Below are 19,316 nucleotides of genomic sequence, written 5' to 3'. Positions count from 1 at the left end.
ACGGTTTTTTTCGTTTTACTTTTTCTCTAAAAATCGGCTGCTATATTTTATTGAAAACTTCTCCAAAGACACCACCGTTGAAAACTTACGCATTTTTTACCCAATTGCTATTTGCTAATGTCCGCTCTTTTTAGAAACTAGGCTACTGTGCGATGTTGACAAGCATGCAGAGTAAGCTGTCCCCTTGCCTTAACCTTCACCGCGTCGCAAAGGGACTAGAGAGTGTCGCCGAGAAGCGCTTGAAACACATTACTCGGTCCAATTTAGCTCTGTAGTCGCGTCAGTTTGTCCGGAAAACCGTGTTAGTGCCAAATAATGCCTGCCCTAGCTAGTTTCAATCGACTGTATCGTATGTTGCTTGGAAGTCAGTGAAACTGTGATGCGCTTGCGCAAAAGGTCCTCCCGACCTTTTGTGCAAGATTAGTCGGATGGTAAAAATTTGGTCCACAGTGGCGCAAAGTGGCTTGCCTGGCATTTTTCTACGAGGCATTGTACCATGTTTACAAAGCTCTGCTGGTAGGCAGTCTTTACTTGCGGTTTTGGTGGTCTTTAGCAACCCGATTTCTCATTTGACCTCTTGAAGTTTGGGATACTATTATCTTTCATGAGCATTTCTCTGTTAACTCCCATTTTGGCTACTTCTGCTACTTCATCATTGAGGTGATCCTCATTGAAGAACTGTTTCCACCTATCGATCACCCTCGTCTCTACATACGTCAGGTTTCGATGCGTAGCGCGTACGATATTAGTGTACCTTCTCATAAAACTTGTGCATGTCATTAGCGTGCTCCATATATCTTCAAGGCTCGAGGAAATTGCCGTATCTTAAACCGAGCAGGACGATTTTGTCGCGGGATATATATCGGCGGTTATCGATGCATATTTTCATCGATAGATTTGGTTTAATATTCGTTGGTCAGATAATCTGCAGGTGACGTTGCGTGTATTTTGCCAGGAAAAAAAGCTTAATGCGGACACAACACGTTCCTTAATTTATCCGTCCGCTCCGGATCAGACGCTGTTGTGAGCCGCTCCCAACCTGTAGTGCAGGCGCTCACTATTTCTGTAGCTGAGTGCCTCCTTCTATATCAGCATGCAACCTTAATTTTCACCGGGTTTGGCTACCCAATCGCCTGATATTTAGGGATAGGAGTTGTTTATTTTATATATGTGGCGGGGTTTATTTTATACAAACAGTTGCGCAAGGCACCGACAACGGTACGCGTAGTCCAGCTGTTCACCCTTCTTTTCGCAGTAATTGTTCTTTTAAATCGCTGATCGATCTACTCGTTTTCGCAGTCTTCTCAAATTTGTACTTGTTGGAATGCTTTTTACCCTGGAACAGAGGGTTCCAATGATTTTTCAGTACACACAAAACTGTTAATGAAGAGCTCCTTTATTCTACTTATTAGACTTAATTATTCGATTCACTACAATTCGCCGTATTTGCCATCGTCATCGCTATAATCACTCACTTATCCGGCACAAGTTCCCTCGCCGATTTCGTAGTCCACAGAAATCGGTGCCGCAAATGTTGTTTACTCTTTCGAAACTGCTTATCAGTCCCGTGTAGCCAATCCAGATATCCGAAAGTACCGAAACATTCATTAAACCTAAAAAAAGGGAAACAACACAACATTGCACCTTTTCAGTGACCAACGTTCAACCCTTCCCTTGGATACTCACTTGGCATGATGATAATCGTGATACTCCGGACTGGGAAAGAACGGCAAATGGTACCCGCAGTGATCGCGTACCGTGTTGACGATGACCAGCGGAAACCAGAGGGCAGCCGTCGCCAGGTGACTCTTCATCAGATGGATTCCGATGATCGGCGGAATCATGTTGCTGATGACGTGCTCAACCGGATGACAGTACATGGCAGTCCAGGCAAACGGTGCCGTCCATTCGTGGTGGGTTTTATGCACGAATCGATACCACGGCCGCAGGTGCAGCAACCGATGCACGTAGTAGAATCCAATCTCCGCAAAGAACAAACAAACGCACAGATCTCGCAGGACTTCGAACGTGCTTGGCAGCACGCGGACGTTCGGAAGATTCGTCTTACCCGCCGTATGGAACCCGATGTAGGTTAGCGGGATGCCGATCACCGTTTGGTTGAACAGAATAGTCTTCATGACGCGTAGCAATCCGGCCCATTCGACCGGTTCGTTCGTTCCGGGTTGCGTTTTGTACTTGCGCAACCATCGCGGACGGTTGAAAACGTCCATCAACACAAACAGACCGCCGAAGGCCCAGAAGAAACCGTTCACCCATGTTGTGAGGGCCCACACGTACAGGAATTCCGGATCATCGCCTGCCAAATTGAGGAAAGTAATTTCAACTTTGAAAAACTAAAAAACAAGGTTCAGCAGACTCACCAATCGTATCCAGTAGTGTGTTCCACTTGGCTTGCAGGAAGGTATCGGAACCATTGTGGAAGCCGTCCATCGATGTCGCTAGACAGGAACTACTTTGAGCTTAATCTACCTGTAACTCGCGCCTCCACCAGGTGCCAATGTGCGACGGCGTGTGGAACGTGTGACACGACCGAGTGGATAAACTTCGCCCCGAACCGAACCGAGTGCCGATTGATTCGCAGCGGCCGGCGGCAGATAAGATTAGATATCGGTTGGCCTTCTATCTAATATCGGATCGAACGAAAAGCACCCCGTCACCAACCAAAAAACCGAGAAAAAAAAGGGAAACTCATCGCCCGAGCCGAAAGGGGATTCCGTTGACGGATTTTTATGTGAATTTTTTCTTCGATCGGTGATTTATGAGGACCGTATTTGGTTCATACCAATTGGGAGAAATTAGGTTGATTGCAAAGATTGTGCCTCGTAAGGTGGTAGGTAAATTTTGGTTAGTCAATTCAGGTAAGGGTCTGTTCTCCTATAAATTTCTAAGAGATATCGCACAGAAGAACGTACTAAACCTGTGGGGGCGGAGTGAAATCAAAAGTTTGCAGTTCTATTTTTGGCAGATTTGCACTTAAAATCCGTTAATTAAAATGCGGTTTATCATGAACTAGTGATCGAATTCTATAGAAAACTATTAAAAACCTCAAATAACGCCTCTCCAAACAATTCTGTAGGCTCACTAGAAATGACAAAGGCATAAATGAACACCAAATGAACTGGTGGTTGGTGCTGACGTTCGCTCATTCGATATCGTCCATATACGGAACACGGCACGGCACACTACGACGAGCACGAGGCAGGAGCACCGAAACAAATTCAACACGCGTGCGCCTTTCCGAAAATGTTTGACAGTTTAGCATCTCTGATATCGTAGGGAGCATCAACCAAAACACGTAAAGCATAAAGAAAGTGAAGTAAATCTGGTATGATAGGTAGGTAGATACGGAAAGAAAATAAGCAACACCGCGCGTACGCGACTGTGATTCCTGCCGTCGCCGCGCTGCCATGAGAGAACGGACGGAGAAAGGAACGATAATGAAGATCAAAGTAAATTGATATATACCAGGTATGTGACCATCGAGGGTTGCATTAGTGTGTGTAGAAAGAAGAAGAAATAGTTCTGAAATATGGTGGAACTTGCATGAAAATTAAAACTAAATTAATTGTAATTAATGAATGCAGCTATATTATTCCAATATAGGAATATATTTTTAAGTCATTTGCACTTGTAGCCTTCTTTAATTATGCGTAAAAAATTTGAGAACATGGGTGACTAACTATTTCGATGTACAATTGATAAATGAATTAATGTTTCTAATACTTCACGATCAATACGGTATAAGGTTGCTTAAAATAAAACACGTTCCGTCCAACATTTTGCTTGCATGATGCTCTTGAATATCTGCCTCTGATGTCTTCTTTTAAAAAATAGTTTTATTCGAATAGATGCTTGTGCTACTGCTTGAAAATCCTTAAGTTGTCACTATTCCAAGATGATACCTTTTTATCATAAATTTGCCCGCTCACGTTGTTTGATATATATGCTCTTGTCTCAACACTACGTAGAAAACCATAAAAAGTAATCTTAGATTGCTACAAAACAGTCTTAGATGATAATTAACACTTTAAAAGCTTACCAGAAATCAGACGAAAAATATCGCGGGCGGATTACAATGTTGCTCATGTTGCTTATTGAACAATCATGTCCGAGCATTTTAAAGAATTTCTTTTTTGTTTTACTACTTGTATAGGAAAGCGATATAAGGACATTTCTTTGAGATATCTTGATACCGCTTTGACGAAAAAATTTCCGCTTGCAATTTGGAATGTTGTACTTCATTGTATTCATGAAAATACATACTAGAAATAATGTTCTAAGCATAAACATAAAAGCTGTAAGAAAAAACTACAAGGTATACAGCCCTAAGGGTTGTACGAAAGGGTGACGTAGGACTGTGTCATATAATACTCATTAAATAATATGTCAAACTAGATAATCTGTCTTACACAATTATTAATAACTGCTTGATAGAAGCTCAGCCAGGTGTATCTGGGACTGGACAATAAAATCGGTGCATTTCTTGAGTCATGAGGATACAAGCAGTTCACTTCCCTACTATTCCCTAGCAATTTAGCAGTAAATAGAGTAAATAGAGCAGAGATAGTTTGAACATTGTTTCACGATCCACTATGTAATTTAAGTATTCACCAGATTTTCACAACTAATTTAAATTGAAATTTTAGATTCAATTTTAGATTCACGAATAAACAAACATTTGTTGCCATCAATGCACTGAGTTGTAGTGTATTTTTGTAATTTCGCTACGAAATTTATTATGAACTTCTTTCTAAACAGCTCAAATAGCATGCGATAATTTTCTATAAATATGCTTACCTGTCATTTCATGTGACGGAATTATAACGGTATGCGATGGATTGATATCTGCGGGCGATGCCTCTTCGTGCGACAAACTTGCAACTTCACCTGCCGAACTAGAAGCACTCTCACGCTTTCGTTTGCGTGATAATCTAGTACGCTCTGCTCCTGTTAAGGATATCCTTGGTTCAATTACTACACCAGCCACTTGTTCACGAATACGTTTACGGTGGTTACGTAAATATAACGCCTGCAACCATTTAGACATAGCGAATTCTTTAACAAATCACTACTGTATTTCACAAAGGTTGAAATAGCAATGAATGGCCAGCCCACAGATCATTGTAATAAATATGTTATGCGTAGTTTGATATTTGAACCAACTTCCTTCAAATAGTTTCTGGCCGTTGGTTACAAATAATAATCAAAACCATTTTGCACATTTGAGATAAATTCTGATTATGCTTCATTTAATTAGTTTGCGGCCCTTAAAAGGGCCATTGGTTACAAGTAACATCAACCTCTTCAGTGCAGTCAACAATCGGTGTTGCCACCAATAACCGGTCTTGCCGCTAAATGCCGTTGGTTTCGCCACCAATAGCTGTCGATGGTAAATGCTGACCGTCCGTCAGTGCGATTGTGCGATGAATGTGCAGACGGCGAACCAAGAGTACCATTTTATAGTCACTGGCACTGCCGCTGCTGCTTGTAAGCTAGTGTAGGTGGTGGGGGAAACCATATCGGCTGCTGCTGCTGCTCGAATGATTATCCGACGCTGAATGAGCAAGCATTTTCCATGGAACGTTGAAACGTTAACCATTTAGAAAAGTGAAGAAAATTCTTTTGATTCTTCAATTACTCTAGTTCTTATAAGAACTGTTTAAGACCACAACGGCCTACTGCTGAATTTGCTGCTGCCCGTCAGTCGATTTGCTTCCATTTGCTGTTGGTTTGCGAAAATAACCGCCAAAATGCTATTGGGTGCCTCGAATTGTCATCGAAAATGACATTAGATGCCGCAAAGGTCCTTGGATTTGCCTCCAATAGCCGCCAAAACTGCTATCGTTACCTCCCGATTGCTATCGTTGTTGGCTCCGATCGCTGGTGTTTGCCGCCAAACGCCGTTGCTTTCGCCACCAATAGCTGTCGATGGTAAATGCTGACCGTCCGTCAGTGCGATTGTGCGATGAATGAGCAGACGGCGAACCAAGAGTACCATTTTATAGTCACTGGCACTGCCGCTGCTGCTTGTAAGCTAGTGAGGTGGTGGGGGAAACCAGATCAATTGCTGCTGCTGCTCGAATGATTATCCGACGCTGAATGAGCAAGCATTTTCCATGGAACGTTGAAACGTTAACCATTTAGAAAAGTGAAGAAAATTCTTTTGATTCTTCAATTACTCTAGTTCTTATAAGAACTGTTTAAGACCACAACGGCCTACTGCTGAATTTGCTGCTGCCCGTCAGTCGATTTGCTTCCATTTGCTGTTGGTTTGCGAAAATAACCGCCAAAATGCTATTGGGTGCCTCGAATTGTCATCGAAAATGACATTAGATGCCGCAAAGGTTCTTGGATTTGCCTCCAATAGCCGCCAAAAATGCTATCGTTACCTCCCGATTGCTATCGTTGTTGGCTCCGATCGCTGGTGTTTGCCGCCAAACGCCGTTGCTTTCGCCACCAATAGCTGTCGATGGTAAATGCTGACCGTCCGTCAGTGCGATTGTGCGATGAATGTGCAGACGGCGAACCAAGAGTACCATTTTATAGTCACTGGCACTGCCGCTGCTGCTTGTAAGCTAGTGTAGGTGGTGGGGGAAACCATATCGGCTGCTGCTGCTTAAATGATTGTCCGACACTGATTGAGCAAGCTATCGAACAATTTCGCATGTCTGCGATGGGGATAATGCAAAATGTAATGTTAAGTGCATCGTGTGGGATTCACGTTGGCCATTGCCCTCTGATTTTGCTTGTCTTTGGGACCGGTGTTGCCGTCAATAGCCATCGATGTTGCCGATTGGATTGGAAAAGGGGTGTGGCTTACAAAGTGGTCTCAAGGTTATCATTTGGATCCAAATCCTTTGGTGTATCTAATTGTCGTCCGTGCCTGTGAAGCTAGGCGATAACAAGGGAAATGTATGGAAAAATTCGACCTTGAATCTTTACACACATTTTCACTATTTAGCGTATAAAAAATTATTATTAGTATGTTACTATAAAATTGCTGGACATTTTATCTATCCAACGACATATTAACTGTTATGTTTCGTTCAGTAGTATAGTAGCTATTAGCGTTTGAAATATTTCATTCAAACGTTACACTTCTATTTCTCGTTTTTACAAAGTGCTACCCAGTCCCAGTATAGTAAACAAAGACGTAGTCCTACGTCAAAAAAAAGACAAATCTTGCGTATGGTTCTACAATTGATGAAGGGACGGTAGGGGAAAGAAATGAAAATTTTTGGTGAAGGAGGGGGAAGAGCGGAAAGGAAGAGGGGGGGGTATTGGTAGCTATGCTTGACAAGTAGTCATTTTGACTCCTACCTTTTGTCCAATACTGGAAGGTGCATGAGTCGAACCAAGCTGTAATCTGAGATTATAACCGGATTCGAACCCACAACACCCTCCAGGGCATGTGGTTCGCTGGTACTTGTACCTTTGAACCATAGAGGCGCTGGACAAAAGGAGACCGCAAAATCCACTTCTCAAGGATAGCTACGCGTGTTGGTTGTGTTATCGACACATATTGTGCCGCTTCCTGCATCAATTGCAGATTACCACCGAGCGAGAAGTTTTTAATCTAACTACTATTTACTTTCAGGACGACGACACTGTGCCGGCCCTTACGACTTGCAAGGTACTGCACGTGACGCTGTTCGTCCGTCAGCGTATGTTAGCCGCGTTTCTCGGCGCGGGTTTTCGAGGGAAGGCCCCGTTCCTATGTAATAGACTAATCTCAAGATTTTAGTCTTGACCTTGGAATGAGGTCATACATATATTAATATTTTTTTGAAACGATGGTTCTACAATTGATGAAGGGACGGTAGGGGAAAGAAATGAAAATTTTTGATGAAGGAGGGGGAAGAGCGGAAAGGAAGAGGGGGGGGGGGGGGTATTGGTAGCTATGCTTGACAAGTAGTCATTTTGACTCCTACCTTTTGTCCAATACTTCTTTCCCCTACCGTCCCTTCATCAATTGTAGAACCATCGTTTCAAAAAAATATTAATATATGTATGACCTCATTCCAAGGTCAAGACTAAAATCTTGAGATTAGTCTAAATCTTGCGTATCCAACGATTTTTTTAAAAAATTAACTAATTTTCCATACAAAATGCTCGAAATCTCAGAACTAGTGTAGATGTGTTAGTGCAAAGTGTATATGACAGCTCGCATTGTCATATACCTGGTATATATCAATTTACTTTGGTGCATCATATGAACCGGGTTTGAATATTCATCGTCAAATGAATGAGGCGGAAAGCATATACAAACACGCGCGTTAGCGCGTGAAGTGTGTTGGTATTCTTATCTTCATTCATATATATATATATATATATATGTATATATCAATTTACTTTGAATGAAGATAAGAATACCAACACACTTCACGCGCTAACGCGCGTGTTTGTATATGCTTTCCGCCTCATTCATTTGACGATGAATATTCAAACCCGGTTCATATGATGCACAGTGTGTTGGTGTGTATAAATACACTACGGATATCGCTAAGAGATGTTCAATTTTACATCGTGCTAAATACAGTCATAATCGCAGCAAACATACAAAAAATACCATATAAAGGTGAAATTTCTGCCAAAAGTGGAACATTAAGGATTTGCCCTTACTTACTTTACTTTAGTGGCAACGGTGCGTTACCGATCCTGCGCCGAACGAATTATGGTCCTCCAGTACCGTCGGCCCTGGGCTGCCGTTCTCCAATCGCCACGAACACCCGCTGAACGTGCATCGTCTTCGACAGCACACACCCACCGGGTGCGGGGTCTGCCGGGGAGCCTACGGCCTCTTCCTGGATCTCTGCTGAAAACATTGCCACATTGCACTACCTTCACTATATCAGCATATTTGTATACTTGGTACAGCTCGTGATTCAAGTGTCTGCGCCACACTCCATTTTCCATTTTGCCACCAAGTATAGATCGCAGAATTTTACGCTCAAAAACCCCAAGCACTCGTCGATCAGCTTCCTTTAGCGTTCATGATTCGTGTCCGTAAAGGGCCACCGGGAGGATTAGTGTTCTGTAGAGCGCCAGTTTTGAGCGAATTTGCAAACTACGGGACTTCTGCTGGAGGTATATAAATTCCTCCAAGACTACTTCATATCGTTCCCCATCTAACTCCACCTCGGCACCAACACCACTTGGGCTCCCACGTTCCCTACCAGCAACCATGTGCTTCGTTTTGACGGTGTTAAAGGTAAGTCCCAATCTCGCAGCTTCCCTTTTAAAGGGCCTAAAGGCCTCTTCCACTGCTCTACGGTTGATTTCGATGATATCGACGTCATCCGAAAAACCAAGAAGCATGTGAGATTTCGTGATGATGGTTCCATTCCTTTTCACGTTTTCCCTTCATAAGGCACCTGCCAAGGCAATGTTGAATATCAGGTTAGAGAGTGTATCCCCTAGCTTCAGTCCATCCAACGTCACGAAAGCATCTGAGGTCTCACCCGCTATTCTAATGCATGATTTGAATCCGTCCAGCGTCGCACGAATCAACGTAACTAGTTTCGTTGGAAAACCATGTTCTGGCATTATCTGCCACAGCTCATTTCGTTTGAATCGTACGCCACTTTAAAGTCCACAAACAGATGGTGTGTCTGCAAGTTGTACTCCCGGAACCTGTCTAGCAACTGACGCAGGGTAAACATCTGATCTGTCGTGGAGCGACCCTCACGAAAACCAGCTTGGTCGGTACTCGCCGACGGAGGACTCCGCTAACGGTCTCAATCTGCAGAACAGGATACGGGAAAGCACCTTGTAGGCAGGATTGAGCAATGTAATTCCTCGATAGTTTTTACACTCCATTCGATGTCCCTTTTTGAAAATTGGGCAAATGAGGCCATCCAACCACTCCTCCGGCATTTATTCGCTCCTCTGCGCCGGCGAGCACGTGCTCCTCGTACTGGCGTTTCTTTAGACGATGGATTCTTTTTTCCGCAGCTCTAGTCTGTCTGTACCTCTCTCTGTTTTGACGCGCTGCCGCAGTGAGCATGCGACTCCCGGCCTGGTCCTTTTCATCTGTCACTCTGTGGTATTCGGCATCAAACCAGTTGTTACGCTGTCTTCCACGGTTTTCGCAGCTGTTTCGATGGCACCGTGGATGTTCCTCCACAGCCCACTTATATCTTCTCTTTCTATCTGCTGGTCTGCGATTCGTTGGTCAAGCTTCCTGGCGTACTCCACTGCCACGCCGTCTGCCGTTAACCGCTGGAAGTTGAAACGCAGTGTCCTCTCAGTGCGAGCTTTCACCGTGTTCGACAGCCTTGCGCGAATCTTACTCACTGCGAGATAATGGTCAGAGTCGATATTTGGTCCCCGAAAAGACCGTACATCGATAACGTCCGAAAAGTGTCGACCGTCAATCAAGACATGATCAATCTCAGAGCTAGAGTCTCCATTTGAATGCCTCCAGGTGTGTTTCCGAATATTCAAGCGTGGAAAGTAGGTGCTACAGATGGCCTCTGGCCGCGGCAAAGTTTATGAGCCTCAGACCGTTATCATTGGTCGACAGATGAAGGCTATGTCTTCCAATAACTGGTCGGAAGAATTCCTCCCTCCCGATCTGCACGTTTGCATCTCCGATGATGATTTTCACGTCGTGTTTTGGGCACTCTCCATAGGTCCTCTCAAGCCTGCCGTAAAACTCGTCCTCAGCAACATCGGATTTATCATTTGTCCGTGTGTCTACCTCACTACCTTAACGGGGCCGCGATACCTACATCCCGCTGATGGGTCTGCCATCTTAGGTATAGCTTGCGGGATACAGCATTTCATATTCAGCCGCCCGTTTCGAGACAGACGCTGTGTAAGCCGCCCCTCACCTGGAGAACAGGCGCTCTAGTTCGCACCTCCTAGCTTAACGGCTTCAGTAAATACATGAAGCATTTCCGGGTAAGGCAACGGAAAAATATCAAAATGCCTAAATTATTTACCGAAAGTTACAAAAAATGCATCAAAGTATGATGTATCAGTGCACCTAATTTCGATCATCAATTTTAGGGGGTGATTCTAATCCCGATCACGTCATGATGAGCTGTTAAAGTACAAAACTATTGTCAACTAGTACCAAATGTTTAGCGTTCATATAGTCTGACAACAATCCCCTACAAGTCATTTGCTACTTGCGTTAATGATCATTATTCCCAGCTAGCATTTTCATTTGTATAAAAAAAGGTAAAAATCAGCATTACGTACAGATATACATGCTAAATAAATCGTATTTCATGCGCAAAATTGGCATATCCGTACTATTTTGGAGGCGATATACGTGATTACGAATAATTTTGAGCGTTACGACTATATAAGTATTTATATACGATAATATCTGATTAAGCGCGAGTCGCTCCGTACTACTCTACGATTTTGTGCTGAAATTCGTATGTATGTCAATCGTTATCATTATATACGACAAAAAATCAACTTAATCCCACTTTATCCAGCTTTAGTTACGATTTCGAGTTTGTTAGGAGATATTTACGATAGTTTTCGTACATTGATATACCAGTTGGTGCTAGCTGGGTTATCATTAGATTAATATTAATAAAATTCGTTTGCTTGAAAGCTCGACAAACGGATAATAAAACTGTCGCCTTCTTTTATCTTCGTTCATCAACAATTACAATAAAATTGGGCCATATTAGACGTTTTCGTAATGTTTTGATTATAAATAACAGTAAAAATCAAATCAGAAAAGTTCCAGACACAACCGCCTAGTTGGCGTTGAACTACGTAAGGCTGGTTTTCGCGAAACAATCTTGGATATTAAAGAATACTATTTACACCAAATACTTTTACCAGTGCCAAAATCGTCGCATGTTCGAATCTCAACTGAAAGAGGCTGTCTGTAATAATCAATAGGATTTGTAGCATTGTCCGCTACAGCTGGCTGCGAAGTCTGTCGTATAAAAACAGAAGGTTAAAATTCCAAATCGGAATGCAGCAGCTAGGCTTTACTTTGTAGTCATTTCACTAGTCTTTACATGTCAAGACGGCGAAACTACGCAACCGCCGCAAGTTTATTTTCCTGGTTTGTCTCGAGCCGAAGCAGCTGCAGCAGCAGCCACAAGCTTGGTGTATGTAATGGTCGTCCGTGCCGGGGAAGCAAGACTACGGAAAATGTATGCCAGAAATTTGAGCTTGAAAGTTTTCGTTGATTTTCACTATCTAGCAATTGGAAAACGATCTTTTCAAGAAAGCCACCTAATTGCCACGTCTTTTATGATCGAAATTCGTGTTAAATTGGAAGAGCTATTAGCGTTCAAAATCTTTTATTCTTTCGTGACGCTAGATTATCTTCAAAGTTTGGACTGACGCCTTGCGGTAAGACGTAATTCTACGTCAGAAGACCTACCATGTTCAATAATCCTACCATGTTATCACGTTGCGAATTAACCTAAAATCCAAATAGCAGTTTCGTTAACATGCATTTTGCGAGTTTATAACTTTGATATAGTGATCGGAATTAAAAGCTGGTAAAGAAGTTGTGTTCATAATTCCGATCAAACAGTTTAATGGAATAAATTCCGCAAATTCAGTTTATTTTCAGCCAAATTTGATATAGAACGGTGATATATGCTTGTTTCTACTTATTATCATAAAATACCGAAGAAGGTAATATCACAGACAAACAGACATAACTCTTGGAAGAAAAATCAACAAAAATTATCGTACCTCACATTTAACCTGAACACTAGCACCATCTATGATCGACATTCCCAAATATCAAATAGCAACATGGGTATCCCTCGAAGTAGCAAGTATTTTTTATGGGGAATTCCCCTTCTTTCGTCAAAAAGCGCCACTTTGACCAAAACGGAGACATTCCCAACTAAGCCCAAATTTGAAATGACGGTTTAATCGGTACGAAGAATGGAAAACGAGTGTTATGTCTGTTTGTCTGTGGTAATATGTTTCCACGCTGCTATGATCTTAGCAAATTTGATCGTGCGCTTAGCACTTAGCAGCTCTGAAAATGCATTTTGATGGCGTTTTTTAATACTGTCTGTCGAATTTAATTTATTTTGAAGTGCATGGTGCCCCAAAGGCAGTCAGTTTCCAACAACTGACACATAAACACATAGCACAATAACTGGGCATGCTCATGTACAACAGATTTTGGCTATTTTGGTTGAGTGATCCGAATTAGGAGCTGATCGCAATTATATGCGGTCACGGTATAATAGAAATGTCGCAGCTGTTAAGTTTTATTTCAGTGCGACAAGCGGTCACAATGAGAACAATTTTGTATTGATACGCCAGTGCACAGTGGTCAAAAATCAAAAGAGCGAAAAGTAAAACTTTTTTTCCTAGCGTGTTTTGCTTTCATTTTAGCATTTTAAAGAAGTCGAAAGTTGATCATGGCTTACAATGATAGAAATGACTTTTTTGTGTTAGGTAATATAGACATGATTACTTCGGCAAAGTTGTAGAAAATATAAAAGCAACTAAACTTGACGAAGAAATAATACTTCTATATCCATCCGGTGCTGAACTATAAAGCATTTTCTTAGAAACTTATTTACTTGCTTATATGTCCATGTCCGGCGGTTAAAATTTTCGTCGTTTGGTTATTTTGTATTTTGTCTTCAATTTTTCGTTTTTTGTTTTGCTAAGTGTACTCCGTCAACTTTTCCGCCGTTATTGTCATCTTCTTGTCGTTTTTAGTTTATTTTAATGTGAGCTGTATGACAGCTTGGGTCATTCGTGGTTTCTGTGGGATTGTAATTTGAACAAAAGTCCTCGGCGTGAGAGATGTGAATGCTAATCACTACACCGTGTTAACCCTTCGTTTTGTTTGTTTCCTTGTAACGTTTGTTGGTCGTTTTCCGTTATTTTGTACTTCTGGTATTCTATCATCGTCTTTTTGTCTCTTTTAAGTGATTTGGTCGTCATTTTTTATTACCTTTGTGGCGTTTTTGGTTTGATGGCATCGTCATTAGTGTTTTTTTTTTGCATAGCTTGTCACTGTTTTGTTAACTTTTATTTGTTTCTCCAATACCTTTAGCCAAAAGCTACATCTATTTACAGTCTTTTCGTCGTTTTGTATGGCTTTTTTTGGCATTTTTGTCAATGTTTGTTACGTTTTTTTGGCGTCTTTTAACCTGGAAATTAAATAAAAAGAAAACTTATCTAATTCAATTCTACTATGCATATTTTATTCTTGACAGATGCGTATTTCCAGGTTTCGTATTCTATTAAGACGCTCCAAAACTTCAGTCTTTTGACCGTATTTTAGTCGTCTTTCAACTTTTCGCCTACTTGTCTTCACTTCTTCGTCATATCTATTCGCAGGCATTTCACTGCCTGTTCGTCGATCGTTCTTTCATCGTCTTTTCGCTTCCTTGCATTGTCTGTTCGTCATATTATCGGTGCTTTTTCGGAACCATTTAGTCGTCTTTTTGTAATCTCTTTACTGCCCTTTCTCCGTATTCGTCATCTCATTGTCATTTCTCTGTTACATTTTTATCGTCTTTTTATGGTCTTTTTCCCATCTTTCCATCGTATTTCCGTTTTATGACATTTTACTGCCTTTTTTTCGTTTTCATTGTTATCTTTCTAACATCTTTCGTCCTGTTTGTTTCCAAGACTACAAAATTGTTGTAATTTTCTTGTCTTTTCGTTATTCTTTTGGCGTCTTTTCGATGACGTATATTCGCCATCTTTTCGTAGTCTTCTTTGTATGTTTTATCGATTGTTCGACAGTTTTTAAATGTCTCTTTCCCATTTTTGTCGTGTTTTTTGTTGCAGTTTTGTGTCGACTTTTTATCGCATTTTTGCCATTTTTTCAGCACAGTTCCATTGACTTCTATTCACGTTTTCGTCAACATTCCGCTGTCTTTTGCCGGCTCTTCGTTGTCTTTTCTATTTATTTTAGTCAACTTTTCATCGCTTTCTGAGCCTTGGGCAAATAATGGAAAACGACGGAGATTTTATTTGTCGCGTAAAAAGAGCATATTGTACAATAATGCATATGGAACAAGAATTCCGTCTACTTGATTAAAAAGAACAACCTTACTCAAGCAACAATGTGAGTTTTATTGCATTCTTATGGTGGTCTTCAAGACCAAATTTGGTCTTAAATACCATCATAAGAGTAGAATAAAACCCAAATTGTTACTTGGGTATTCATTTAATTTTGAAGTTCTATCGCACTACAGACATCATATTACGGAACTGCCAAAATGTGAGAAAAACTAAAAATGAAAATATTTAGCCATTTTGCCGCACTCCAACCAGGAAAATATCAGTATTATTATAAATATCTGCCGCCAAAGCGAAAACAGCTAGTTTTTATTGACAGCATAACAGCAATAAAGCAAATCTTCCATTTTAAAAACACTTCTCGTTAAAAAAGGTATTCTATTCGCTTCTTTCTCTCAGCAACAATAAAGTAGTCCTTTTCGGGATATTATTCATTGCATGTAGCGTACGCGTACTTTTTGTCACTAAATGAAACTTTCAATTTTTTCCGCAAAGTTTATGAAAATCCGTAAATTCGAGCACTTGATCCGTAGATCCGCAGAAAATTCCTAAATCCGTAGATCTGGCATCACTGCCTGGGTGTCTTTGGCTAAGCTGCGTCGCCATGAGCCTCTGATTCTGCCTCTTCTACGCTGTCCTTGCGGATTCCAGTCGAATGCTTCTCTGCAGATCTCGTTCGCTCCTTTCCTTAAGTTGTGACCGATCCACTTCCACCTACGTTCGCGAATTTCCGTTGCTATCGGCCGTTGATGACACCGACGATGGAGTTCCTCATTGGATATCCAGTTGTCAGGCCACCAGGTACGAATGATAATATTCGCAGGCACCGGTTAATGAATACCTGCAGTTTTTGCGTTGTCTCCACTGAGAAGCACCACGTTTTGCAGGCATACAGCAGTACGGATTTAACGTTTGAATTAAATCTGATGACCTGCTTTGAGCGCCAAATGTTTCGCAGGTCTGCAAAGGCACCCCTGGCCTTCCTGATCCGTATGGATATATCAGGCTTGGTACCACCATCGGGCGTTGTCTGGCTACCAAGATATTGAAAGGTGTCTACCTGTTCAACTTGTTGTCCCGCTACTGTGAAGTTGGTGGAATTGTCAGTGTTCACTACCATAGACTTAGTTTTCGCTACATTGACTGTGAGACCTGCTGCCTGGGAGCTCTCGGCGAGCTCATCTAACTTGCTCTGCATATCGTTTCAGCGTTGTGCGAGCAAGACGATCTCGTCGGTTAGGTCGAGGTCAGTTAGCTGCTCCATCGCCAGAGGATTCCAAGGTAATCCTCGATTTGATTTACTGTCAGTTAGTTCAACTCCATAACAACATCCATAACGATGAGAAACAGAAGCGGTGATTAAATGCAGCCCTGTCTCATGCCAGCAGTAACAAAACATGCTAAAAAGACTACGAACAATACAGAGGCAGTAAAAAGACAACTAACAACAAACAATACGACGAAAAAATGGCAAATAAAGACGACAAAAATCGTCGCAAGAAACAACAAAAAACAAAATAAAAGGGGCGATCAGATGACGAAAATACGACAAAATCAAACAAACAAAATACGTCAAAGAAATGTCGATAAGCCGATGCATAAAAAAGACCGAAAGAAGCACACAACGACAACCAACAGGCGACAAAAACACGACGAAAGAACAACAAAAAGGTAGCAAAAAGAAGACAGCAGAAAAAAGGTCAAAAATGCGATCAATCGAAACGCCATAAAAGACGGCAACAAATAGCTGAAACGAGACAAAAAGCGATGTGAAGATGCCGAAAATATGACAAAAAGACGCCAAAACAACAACAAAAATAACAAAAAAAACACAACAAAAAATCACAAATACGACCAAGAGATGACAAAAAAAAATGGCAAAATGAGACAAACAACATGACATGTGCCAAAAATGACGAATAGACGACGGAAAACAAAAAAATACGATGAAGACAATCAAAAAACGCCAAAACAGCGACAAAAAAGAGGACAAAATTTGTTGGCAAAAACAACATTTCGGTTGTCTTTTTTAAATTGCCAGAAGGGTATTGGGGTAAAAGGCAACTGCGAACTGTGTCTTAAAAAATAACAAAAAAAGTTGAAAAGATGACAACAAAAACAGAAAAAGTACAAAATGATAATGCCAAAATAAAGGTGTTAACACAACAACAAAAAAGGCGACGAAAAATGCAAAAACGAAGGTCAACAAATGACGAACAGACGACGAAATAATGATGTTTAAATGGCAAATAGAACATGAAAAGACAACAACAATACGACAGAGACATGACTAAAGGATGGCGAAAACGCGTGAAAAAACTACAAAAAAATAAAGAACAGACAATATAAGCACAACGAAAAGACAGCAAATAGACGGCTAAAAGACAGGGAAAGTATGACGGAAAGGTGACGAAAAAGTGATGACAAGGCGAAAAGCCGATGAGAACAAAAGACGAAGGACGAAAAATACGATGAAAAAACGCCAGAAAAGTGACAAAAATGTCAAGAGATGTAGTAAAATGACGAAGACTAAAAATAGATGCAGAAAGAGATGATTGAACGACAGCAAAACAGCGACAAGAAATGCCCGAACAGACTATCAAATCAGGACAAAAAGACGCCATCAAGTGCAATCAAAAACGCAGCAAAAGACGATAAAAAGGAACAACAAATCGCTGGAAAGAAACAAAAAGACGATGTAAAAATACCATAAAGGCAGATGTTAAAAGGCACGAACCGAACCGAAAGCCCCCATGAAGAAAAATGAAAAATGAAAGATATAAAAGTATAGATGAAACCTCAATAACGAAAGTCGAGAGCAAGCGTTCTTGATTCATATATAAGGTACCCCTTAGGTAGGTAAGGTATATAAGAATGTCTAGTATTATTATTATTAAAACATCAGGTAGTACAAATCGAAAATTATTTAGACTTTTCAGCAAAACGAATAAATAATACTAGTAAACCAGCAAATGAAATACAATTGTTGGTTAAAATTTAATTTGAACTAAAATTTGATTAAACGACGGATTTTTCCTCAGCGAAGTCTGGCATCGCATTGTGGGCAGTTGTAGGTACAATACTTTCAGGTAATGAGGATCCTTGAATCCCGTCCTATTTTGGCGATTTCACTGTCGATTTCCTGCCTGTGAAACAAGACAACCGAAGAAAATTGATAGGCAAAAAAACTGTTTGTTAATTTTTTACTCTTTAGTGATTTGAAAAGGAAAATTACAACAGTCGACTTTCTTTAGGTCAACGCGTAGAATATTTTCCGTTCGATTGGTGCTACAATGTTGGAGTTCGATCAGAAAATCAGGAAAAGTCATAAGCGTCCAAAACCTGGCCACTTTCCGAGTTCAGGTCCAGGACCATAGTCCAGTCCAAATCTAATCCCATTCTGGTTCAAAATTTGATTCAAAATTTAGTCCAAAATACTACGTTTGTTTGAAAGCTGTTATTGCCTAGTATGTCAGTGTGGAATCATTTCGGCATCAAATAGGAGGTTTTCACGACTGAATCTGTGAAATTTCAAAAAATTTCCGGTTGAAACTTATAGTTAGTAATTTTATAAATAGGTCTACCTCATGTTTTTTTTGAGTTGGTTTATGAGTGAAGTCAGGTGAAGGAAATTGTGGAAGAAAGCCCCTTGATAGTTTACTATGACGGTTCGGTTGTCGTGTATTTGGTGGGATCAGAGATAATTGTTTCCTCTGTCATTTAAAAGGCACTTTTGAGTTAATTTTATTAAGTCTTCAAATGCAAATCATAACTCCTTTCTTCGGTGATAAACATGCGGATCAAACTATGGTTTTATTTTCCACAAAATCTGGCATCACTGGACAAACGGTAGGTCCTGTGGGCCGTGGCTCAGTTGTTTGCCTGAAGTTACAACTGAATTTTACAACCAGGTAGTCACCATACCCCGAGTGTAGTGTCGCTACCCCGCGGCCACAAAGTGGTTTTAGAAAAAGCTTCTTCTAACTTAAAATGCGTTCGGAAATCTTCGGAATCGGTCAGTTCAATAAGTGAGTTGTGAGTGTGTTAAAGTTAAAGTGTTAAAGTTTTACAACGGAAAGCTGTGGGCACAGATCAGCACAGTGGAGTAACTGAACGGTTGACAACATGTATTCTAGGGAGCTGTATTGCAACGGCCTGCCGGAAGAGACGATGAGGCAGATCTTCACTTATCTACCGCGGCTGGAGGACCGACGGCCGCTTTCGTTAGTTAGCCGGCAGTTTAACGATCTGACTTTCGACCATAGCTATTTGGAGTTTATTAGGCTAAAAGTGATAATTAA

At 41.1% G+C, this 19,316-nt stretch overlaps 1 protein-coding gene across 1 annotated transcript; it reads right to left on the bottom strand.

Annotated features, from left to right (window-relative positions):
* Window positions 1-1,471: 1,471 nt before the first annotated feature.
* LOC128732329 (fatty acid hydroxylase domain-containing protein 2-like) lies at window positions 1,472-2,451 on the bottom strand. Its single transcript, XM_053825574.1, has 3 exons — window positions 2,382-2,451; window positions 1,687-2,317; window positions 1,472-1,613 (listed from the first exon to the last, which is right to left on the bottom strand). The coding sequence occupies exons 1-3, from the start codon at window positions 2,449-2,451 to the stop codon at window positions 1,472-1,474; spliced, it is 843 nt and encodes a 280-aa protein (XP_053681549.1).
* Window positions 2,452-19,316: the final 16,865 nt, after the last annotated feature.

This window comes from Sabethes cyaneus, chromosome 1, assembly GCF_943734655.1.
Source record: "Sabethes cyaneus chromosome 1, idSabCyanKW18_F2, whole genome shotgun sequence".
In the NCBI taxonomy this organism is placed as follows: Eukaryota; Metazoa; Arthropoda; class Insecta; order Diptera; family Culicidae; genus Sabethes; species Sabethes cyaneus.
The sequence above is the reverse complement of the archived record's forward strand: the minus strand, read 5'-3'. Positions and strand labels throughout refer to the sequence as shown.

Bases quoted from the DNA above. Each gene is read 5' to 3' on its own strand.
- LOC128732329 (XM_053825574.1), bottom strand. From the start codon at position 2,451: ATGGACGGCTTCCACAATGGTTCCGATACCTTCCTGCAAGCCAAGTGG. The intron at 2,318-2,381 runs GTGAGTCTGCTG...TCAATTTGGCAG, and splicing joins CACACTACTGGATACGATTG to GCGATGATCCGGAATTCCTG. The intron at 1,614-1,686 runs GTGAGTATCCAA...CCCTTTTTTTAG, and splicing joins CACGATTATCATCATGCCAA to GTTTAATGAATGTTTCGGTA.